Genomic DNA, 9,997 nt, shown 5'->3' on the forward strand with positions numbered 1-9,997 from the left:
CTTATCTTTTCACTTGGACCAGCTGCTGCGTTTGTTAGTAACACTAGAGGTGAAACTTATTTCAAAAACAGTTTATTCTGGACACTTGGTAAACTTTAATTTACCAACACTGCTGCAGATTTTTTTGCAGCCTGTAGCCTGCACCACCACCAAGCCATGTGGATGCTTCACCTAAACAAAGTCTCTTCCTGGAATTATTCAACAACAACAGCAAAAAATAAAAGCCATCTTGACGTTGATCGATTCTCTGGAGGAGCAATTACTACTTAACAGGCTTCCTGAGCAGCTTGATTATGTTCTGCTTCTGTCTAAGGCCTTGCTGACCATGCGGGTAATAATTTGATAACAAGAGAGCCTAATTAAATTAAGGGGCCATTTTCTCCATCATAATATCTTTGTAGGTAAGAGATTTGATTTGCAGTATGTACTCTTCCTTCTCTGTGCTGTCTGCATTTGTCTGGTTCACAAGCAAAAAAAAAAAAGAAAATAATACCTAACCTCCACCCCAAAAGCCTTTCACTTTTCATATACCATTATCAGAAAGCAGTTTTGCTAAAAATAAACATTTTACCTCCTTCCTCCCCCCCCCCCCCCCTTGCTGCAAAAGAGTTTTAGCACTCGCTCGCTAAAGGGATGACTTCTTGGGTGTGCAGGGGTGAAGCTAGAGCAGTGACCTAGTGGCAGTGCAGCAGTTAGGCTGCCTTCTGCACTCGCTCCCTTTTGATAGCAAAGCCCGGCTCAGCCCACACGGTTCCACCCTGAAATATGCCCCTGATGGGGCCAAGCCCCAGCTCTGCGGGCACATCCTCCTCCCTGAGCAGCCCACAGAAGCACAGGGAGCTCAGAGAATGGAGCAAGAGGCACAACGGCTTTCCAGGTAACTGCAGAATAAAAAGCGTAAGGTGGCACGAGGTTTTGTTAGAGGACAAACCTTCCCGCACACACATTTAAACAAATGCAGGTTTTGACCTGATAACACTAAGCCACAGTGCTTCAACTCCCAAAATACTGTTGACAGAAGCACTGTGGGGAAGGGGAGTGCTTGGCGCTGCCGCGCTGCACAGAGCGCAAGGCTCTGGCGTGTAATAACTGGTCCTGACCACACCTAGTGCATTAGTCCTCGTGTGGGCTGCAAACACAACCCCAGCGCTCCCGGCTCCCAGACGAGCAGATCAGAAGGGGCTCAAACTACAGCACAAACCATTTAGAAGCCAGACGTTCAAGGGACAGCTGCAGAACACAACTAGAGAGAAATAGAAACTTTACGCAGTAGAGCCCATCATCTAACTAGGTAAGCTGCTTATTTCTTTATCAGCATCTTTTTAGATAATCACAAAACACGTAAAGCCTATAGACAGAAAACTTCAATGCTTTGAACAACTGGGAAACCATGGCTGGTTTTAAAATGTAATCTTATAGCGTATACATGTGCCTGAGCTTAGAATGAAATGCCTGAACTCTTTAATAAAACCAAAAGAGTGAATTATTTTTAATCAGAAAGTGAACTCTCTATCACAAGAGCTCTTTAAAAAAAAATATTCTAAGTGACAAATTCAGTTTACTTTGGCTGGCTTTAGAGTGTTGAGACAAGAAATACTCCTTTTAGGTTAGCTTTATCTTGAGTCTGGTTTTAAATTCCTTTTATGTGCTTGACCAAGAGCATGGCTATTTTTGATCAGGCACAATTATGATCAAAATTTAAAAGAACATGTAAATTGGAGAGATGGTAGAATTTTCTTAGCTGGGTCTTCACAGCTTTAAGTCTAAGGAGCCAACAACTTTTGTGGAAGTGTTCAGATTTTATCTTAAACTAGCAAATGAGCAACTTCTTTAGAAGTGATGTGGAAGGATGACTTTAAAATACAGCTAGAAGACAAATTCTAAAGCATCTTATCCCAGGTCTCCCATTTAAGGGTTATTTTTAACGTGAGATATAAATATTTGCCTGTGCAAACTTGTATTTAAGCCCCAGTTTTCGTCATTCTTAAACAAAAGGCTCAGTTTGTGCCAGTATCTCCATTAGATGCAATTATATCATTAAATATTAATGGTGACTTCCTTGGAGGAATTGACCACTTTGATCAGAACACACTGTTGGTAATGCACCATCAGCGGCCGCTCTGAACGTGAAGCTTCCTGGATGCACAGCCACTGTCACGGGGGGGAGGGATACCAGGAGCCAGCTGGACTGCGTAAGGCCCTCTCGCAGCATCCTCTGCCTGTGTGTCTATATTTTTATTTGCTTAGTCCTGATTTGGAGACTTTGATCCGATCCCAAACACTTTTTCAACACTGATCAGTGCAGGACGCTGAACAAGCACACCCAAGTCCAACCTGATACTAAGAACCTTCTTAGAAGGACGGGAGGCCATTAACCCTCCTGAACACAGGGATTTCTCCCCACCGCAGAGCCGCCCCGCCAGCTCTGCAGTTTCCTTGCTCAGCCAGACTCATCCTATCCTTCTGCTTACAGAGTGGAGAGGAGCCGGGCTGCAGCCAGCCCCAGAGACCCTACCTGCCGCCGGGAACCATGCCGGACTCCTTCGCTGTCCACTTCCTCAAGGTGTTGAAGGAGCTGCTGGCCTTCGTGCTGTTCAGTTACACCGTGCTGGTCGGGGCACTGCTGCTCGCCGGCTGGACCACCTACTTCTTGGTGCTTAAATAAGAGTTACTCTGCTGCTCCTGCAGCCACGGACGGGCCAGAGGCAACAGGCTCCACCGTGCCACTCGCTGGGTGCGTCTGCCCGGCAGGCAGGATGGCGTTGCCTTCCTCCTGCCACAACCCTGCAAGTATTTTGTTTTGTTACTGCCTGATCACAATCTTATTTTCTTAGGTAAAAAGAATAAATATGATTAAAAAAAAAAAAGTATCTACATGCATGCACTTTACTGATCTTTGTGGCTCTTGCAGATTCTTTGTGTCTCCTAGACATTCACCCGTTCCCCAAAATATTTAAAAGCCTCCCAGCAGTTTTCTCCCGAGATTCCCAATTCCACACCCCCGCCTCAAGAGCACAGCAGTCTGTGAGCACAGCGGAGGGACAGGAGAGATACCACACAATTCAAACATGACCAACATCGCAAGTAAACAAGTCCTGCCTTGTCTAACTCTGCCTCATTAAAGGTGCGAAAGCAAAGACACAGAAATTCATTGTATTTCTTTTTTTTTGGTAAGTCCTAGAAAAAGACATTTCAAATCAGCAGACAGTTTCCCACTTCCTAGTTTTATGAGGTACACTTCACAGGGTGGGAGCACCAACGCCACATGACCTACAGACATAGTAGCTGGTGCTCTCAAGCGTGCAACACTTTTCAATAAACACTTAAAACACGGAGTTAGCTGAAAGATGTGCCTGCAGTACAGCACTGCCTTACTAAAACTAAACCATGCTGAGTAAACTGAGCCTCACAGACCGGATGGGAATTTCTGTGGTGTACAAATAGGATAGATTTAACTGATCGAGGCCTTTCACGTGGAATTATACAGGAAACCTTTGCTGGAGAAACTAGGGATTATCACTAGTCAAAAGTTAAGCAGCACCATAGACTCTTGAAAAACAAAACTGGATTAAACCACGGGGGTGGGGAGCAGAGCCTGTGGCAGTCAGTCTGCGCCATCTCGGCCCGCACTCCTGCTGAGGACCCGACACGCAGCAGCTGCTCTCTGCCGAGCCGGGCTAGGGGCTGTCCCCGAGCAGGGGACCACAGTGGAACTGCTCAAGCGCCGCCTGATCCGAGACCCCCCAACACCGCCTGTGCTGCAGAGACCCTGACGGCCTGTCCCCAGCCGAGAGCTGTTACCTGCAGGGCGGAGCAGCCGCTGACCCGCCGGCAGAGGGTACAGACAGACACCCCTAGATGGGCGGAGGGGACAGACAGACACCCCTAGGCGGGCGGAGGGGACGGACGGACGGACAGACACCCGCCGCCATCGCCGCCCTCACAGCCCGGCGCGCGCCGCTCCCGCCTTCAACCACCGACCAGCACGCGCCCGCTCCCCTGCGCATGCGCGGCGCCGGGAAACCAGCCCCGCCCGCGCCGTGCCGACGTCACTTCCCGCGCCCCGCCCAGTTCCAAGATGGCTGCGGGCAGCCGGTGGCTCCGGGGCTGCCGCTCCCTCCTCAGGTACCGCGGCGGCCCCGCCGCTCCGGGTCCCGAGGGCGCGGCGGGGCGGGGGCGTTTCCGCGTTTCCGCGCCCGGCCGCGGTGACGCCCAGGCGGACGGTTACCGGGCTGGAGCGGGCCGGGCGCGGCCGACAGGGCTGAAGTCAGCCTCCCGGCCCGGCTGCCTGCCGCCGGCCCCCCTTGGCGACTCCGACCCCGCTCGGTTTGTCCGATATAACCGAGCCAGCTGCGGCCGGAGCGACGGGCTGTGCCACGGGCACCTCCTCCGTCTCCAGATGCCACAGCGCAGCTGGGCAGGCGCGAGCAGGAGGAGCGGCGGTACCGCTCGGTAGTTTAAGAGCACACAGCATAAAAGAAGGAAAACTGACCGGTTATTTTCAGAAAGTTGCAGTACAACAAAAAAAATTCTTATCATGGGATGCTGGTGGTTTTCTGCCCCGGTATTTCAGTGATAGGCTCTGGACACACGAACACTTAGACAACACTGGATGTAAATAAAACTGATTACAGGAGGCCCGAAGAGTCACTGGATGGCAGTAAACTATTACCTGCCGTATTGCTCACCTGCATGTACCATATACCACTTCCAAGCATGCTTTTAAATTTTTTTTTCAATGTTATTGTTAGCAGCGTGTTGGTACCAGGTAAGATACATTTCCTCTCTCAAAGGATTAAAAGTGAACTAGTTACTGTGCTTGTCTTTTCTTGCACTTATAATTAAGTAATATAACGGAATTTAAAACAAGCTTACTCATTCACAATTTTGCAACTGCATTACAGAAGCTTGGTAGAGACGAGGTGACGCAGAACAGCTTCTAGGTGTCCCTTTCCTCTTGGATACCTATTTCCCACCACACACAGGTTATTTCTTGGTGCTTAACTTTGTTTCTTGCATTTCCAGACAAAGCTTCCCTGTTCTGGCCAATATTAGGAGAGGCTGCATCTCGGGCGTTAACGGACGATGGCGCCAAATGGTGGGCGTGGGGCTGGGAGTGGCCTTGTGTGCAGTCCCTGTCGTGGAGGTGAGATACATACAGCACCTGCTCGTTAGAAACAGTTTAACATGCAAAACCACTTGCTAGAGATTTTACAAACTAGTGCTTACCCTCAGAACTGTATTCTTTCTTGGGGTCACAGGTGTTTAAACCACATAGTTAAGGCAGAGAAGTGAAAAGACGGTGTCTACCTTCAATAACACCTTGCAAAAACAGTTGCTTTACCATGGCAAAACAGCCGTGAGAATTAGGCTGTCCAGCCTTGTAACTAACAGTGCTGCTTTGTCTTACTGTTATTTGTTACTAATAACATCCATATGAAAGTCAACATAAAGATTATCTGAACGTCTTGCCTTTCAGAAACAGGCCTCAGTTTCTCTCAGTAACGATGCCTTGATTAAACGAGCAGTTTCCTTGGTCACAGACAGTACTTCTACACTCCTCTCCCAAACAACGTACGCACTGATCGAAGCATTGACAGAGTATACAAAGGTAAGCTGAGAGATTACACGCTTTGTTAGCAAGTCAATACTGGAAATAGTAAATTATTTGGCACTAAATATACCTGTTAAACCATACTTAAAATGGACTTTGGTTTTTTTACGAATTTTAAGAAAATAGGTGTAAGGGTTTGAAGATGTCAGGTCCGTAGGAAGCAGTGGGGTAGGGCTCGCTCTTCTACTACACCAAACACAGAAGTTATTTTTAGCTTTGTTAGATTGTTGCTTTGAATGTGAACTTAAGCCAAAATGACCCAAGTCTCAGAACTTGGGTTAAAGAACCTCGTAAGAGTTACTGGATGGCTGCATACTGAGTAAGTAGGATACACCACCGTGTATTCTTTACGTATTTTATTTACCTTCTGTGCCCATTTCTAAGGCTGTGAACTTGAGTTTCATCAGAAGAATGGTGTGAGCCATATTTAAGTCTGAAACAACAAGATACAGTTTTAATTCTATAAATAAGTGCCAATTTGAGTAAAGTATTTGCATTCCAGTTTACTGCTTTATTACTATGCAAGTATACAAAGAGGTGCTACCCCCAGCACTGCTGTAGGAGACAGCAAATGCTGTCAGTGCCTCCAGAATTGCAGTGAACTTGAGAACAACGCACCTTTAGAACTATTCATCAATTTTGCTAATGAAAATCAGTTAACACTGAGACATCAGTGATGTGTAGGTTGCCACCTAATTGTGTGAAATGCTTCCTTTGCAGGCAGTTTATACACTGGTGTCTCTCTACAAGCAATACTCAAATCTTCTTGGGAAAATGAATTCAGAAGAGGTGGATGCGGTCTGGCAGGTGGTAATAGGAGCCAGAGTTGATGTAAGCCATCATCTCCCTTCAGCCAGCAATCTGCCTCTTAAAACTGCTCAGAAAGTTCTCCTCTTGCTTGCTCACTTTTTCACAAAGACACTGTTTGGCAGAGCATTCGGATACTGTTATATCGAGTTAAGTAATACTTTGTTTTACTCCTAGATGACAACAAAACAGCAGGAATATCTAAGGCTGGAATCCAGCTGGATGACAGCGCTAAGTCTTTCAGAGATGGCAGCAGAAGCTGCATATCAATCAGGTAAACACAAGCAGAAATACGTAGCGTTTCTTTCCTCTAGCATTTAGGCAGTATTTATTGAATGAGAATGGAGTTGACAGAGACAGAGGACATAAATTCATTTAACATGCCAATTTACAACCAGTGCCTGGTTTTTAGAGACAGTGAGAACTTACATTCTTTTACTGGCTATGAGTCGAGTAGAATTGTTCTGAGAACTAAGCCTGGAAACTTCACAGGTGGTTTAGGTTAAGACCAACTGTGAAAAACAAATGTTTGAAGCAAGTGTTTAGTCATTTTTAAATGTAGCATTGAAACAGTTATGGGAGCTGCGGAAGTAAGGATCCAGCAGATCTCTCTAGCTGGATTCACTTTTATTGAAGAGTGAGAATATTTGCTTTTCACTCAGGAAGGATACTAACTTTAGTCTTTTCTCCCTGTATACACACTTCCACAAAACATGTAGAGAGAACCTGATAGCTCCGAGATTGAGTTACGGGCTGACTTACAGTAAATCAGCAAAGTTACTGGAGTGGAGAAGGTGAGGAAAGTGGTGGATGTACAGGGACACTCCTAACTCTGTAAGTGCCTGAAGACACAGAATCTGTAGGAGTGTGGGAGGAGAAGGGTTTCTGAGTTCAGCAGCGCCACAGACATTCCTGCTGCTGGTAGGGGACAGGACAGGACAAGGACTGAAAGTTCCTGGCACACGGTGCCTGGGCTGGGCTCAGTTCTCAACCCCACTGGCACAAGCTGGTCACTGCTCAGACACTTGCTGGAACCCTCTTGGGTGGGAAGAATTCAAGGGGGGCAAAGTAGACATAGTGTCATTTAAGTTAAACGAACGGTAAATACATTTAGCATTAATATAGCCCAAGAGCCATCAAAACACTTAGCAAAGCAGATGATAATTACAGATAATCCCTTCCTTAATTGCAGGGTTGCTGAGTGCTCCTCTAACCCAGCGTATTTAAACTGTTGTTTTTCAGGTGCAGACCAAGCCTCAGTGACAGCCCGCAGCCACATTCAGCTGGTGAAATCACAGGTGCAAGAAGTGCGACAGCTGTCCCAGAAAGCAGAGACCAAGTTGGCTGAAGCTCAAACAGAAGAGCTCATAAAAGCTCAAGGCGAGGAATCTTCACTGCCACAGGGTATTTTAGGAAGTACGGAGGCAGGTGAGGACCCTTACCTTCGGGAGGACTGAAAAGAACTTCAGGTGTCACTATAGAATACGTGAGGGTCAATCACAGATTCAAGGGTCCCAAACTTTTTAAGTGTGGGATAGTGCAAAACTGCTGAAATAAGCCTATGATTCCATTTTTATCCCCCCAAACAGGATTGCTTTACAATTCCAAATATCTGAAAGGCCTTGATCTTGTTTGTAACTTATCATGTTTGTCATACTTATGGATTCAATTATTTAAATGTTTAACTATGCAAATGTGAAAATTGCTATCAAGGATAGCTTGTTAATTGTCTCTCTGCTGGGAGGGTCCTACCACTTGTTTGGTATGTTTGTGAGAGCTCTAACTTACAGACTAGGTTATCAACCAAAGAAGTGTAGTTAAAAGTCACTATTTTTAACCTGTGAAGTAAGTGATGTCTGTTAGGAGATATTAAACTGTGCAAAAGCATCTGTTGTGGGTGTACCCATTTGGCTAAGAGATTAAGCCCTGTTTTCTGTTTTAATTTTAAAAGTTTGTAACAGAGCTGAGTCTGAAGACTTACACTTACTAGACTTAATTGCAAGCAGGGGAAACATCTGCTGTAGAGCTGAAAACTTACTCTGGAGTTACCCAGGTTCTTCTTAGTGAAGTTTTACAGTTCAGTACAGGAACCTCTGTCACCCAAGAGTCACCGCTTGTAACTCATCTGCCTTCCCCAGGAAGCAAAGGGAGATTTGATTTTCAAGATTTTTCAAGGTAGTTATAAACAAAGTTTTTGTGGCAACTGCTGTGTACTTCTTTACAAAGCAATGAGCAAAAGCAAGTTTTACACATTTGAACGCTTTCCAGCACTAGTTCCAGGAAAATAATCTTAATTCTCTCTTTTTGCAAGCTTAATGCTTCACTGTAGACTTCATAACCACAGGTGTCTTTCACCGTGTTCATTTTCTAACTTGACAGGTTAATGTGAAATTTGCAATATTAAATTTGCAATATTAACTGTAGAGACGATGTAAACTTAAGCTGAGATTGCTCTGTAGAATAGCATCTGCTAGAACTTTATCACTGCTGATTTGAGCCAGTTAATCCCCATTCATCAGGTTTTGTAAGAAAACACACATTAATCATAGGTTTTTCACCACAAATTAGCATCTGATGCACTACATCTGTGCCGAGGTTGCTGTTACTAAACTGAGTTGTGCTTGACTAGGAATTTTTTCAGCTGTAGCATAAGCCCTTCTGTCGGCGTCTCATTTTGCCAGTCTTTTGAACAAATGCCATCTCAGCTGCACAGTGCTGTACATTTATAGATTAAATAGTAAAGGAATTAACAGACCACCTTTCCTTGCTCCTGCTCCTTGCTGGGTGCTGCTGTATCTAAGAAGGATGGCACAGTGCAGAATTCGAGCTCGCAGGAAGGTGCCAGTAGTCAGGAGGTCCCAAACACAGCATCAGGAAATAAACCACCATCGTGAGAGGATTATTTGCAGCAGTGGCACAACCACGCCCTCAAGATTCAAATGCAACTTCAGATCAGCCTCCAACCACCACTGCTCTGATTTGTTACGTGCTGCGGTTTAAGAATGTCTGCCAAACCACTGACCCAAATGCACATACAGGTTGTGTTCCTTTCAGGATGCCGTAACAACTCTACTCAGATGTTTGCATGGCAGAGATGCAGTTTAAGACAGATGAGCACTGTTACAGGAGTCTGCAAAGGAACTCATTCTTTCAGAGCCTGCTCCCCCTTGTTGCCCTGCTTCTCGTTTTCCTGTCCACCCTGCTCTTACTTTGCAAGACAGGGGCTGTACCCCCACACATCCAACCTTCAGACATGACAGGAACCAACTAGTCAGCTCAGACAAGTCAAAATGGGAGCGAAGAGCATGACTGGCTCCATATCGCCTCCAAAATAGGGTGGATAAGAGCCCCACACCTTTATTAGGAAATGAGAGTTGCCTGTTGGGGGATAGCCCATACACCTAAGCCCACAACAGACATGACATCACGCTCTACATTATGTTACTGAGTTTGCATTTGGAATCATCTAGTGGATCAGAAAAATGCTGCCACAGCAGTTCACAGGGTACCATGGTACCCGCGCTGACCAGTCTCTTCTCTAGAACAAGCAGCGGTGCCCAGAGAACAGTGCCCAGA

The 9,997-nt window shown here is 46.0% G+C and overlaps 2 protein-coding genes across 2 annotated transcripts; both read left to right on the plus strand.

The window, feature by feature from the left end:
* Positions 1 to 1,137: 1,137 nt before the first annotated feature.
* Positions 1,138 to 2,991, plus strand: LOC141967568 (uncharacterized). Its single transcript, XM_074921502.1, has 2 exons — positions 1,138 to 1,291; positions 2,474 to 2,991. The coding sequence occupies exon 2, from the start codon at positions 2,531 to 2,533 to the stop codon at positions 2,663 to 2,665; it is 135 nt and encodes a 44-aa protein (XP_074777603.1). The 5' UTR covers positions 1,138 to 1,291; positions 2,474 to 2,530; the 3' UTR covers positions 2,666 to 2,991.
* A 1,070-nt stretch (positions 2,992 to 4,061) lies between these two features.
* On the plus strand, positions 4,062 to 9,176 carry DIABLO (diablo IAP-binding mitochondrial protein). Its single transcript, XM_074921060.1, has 6 exons — positions 4,062 to 4,125; positions 5,026 to 5,146; positions 5,480 to 5,611; positions 6,335 to 6,445; positions 6,599 to 6,695; positions 7,664 to 9,176. Exons 1-6 carry the CDS (start codon positions 4,079 to 4,081, stop codon positions 7,876 to 7,878), a joined length of 723 nt encoding a protein of 240 aa, XP_074777161.1. The 5' UTR covers positions 4,062 to 4,078; the 3' UTR covers positions 7,879 to 9,176.
* Positions 9,177 to 9,997: the final 821 nt, after the last annotated feature.

Source organism: Athene noctua, chromosome 17 (assembly GCF_965140245.1).
Source record: "Athene noctua chromosome 17, bAthNoc1.hap1.1, whole genome shotgun sequence".
In the NCBI taxonomy this organism is placed as follows: Eukaryota; Metazoa; Chordata; class Aves; order Strigiformes; family Strigidae; genus Athene; species Athene noctua.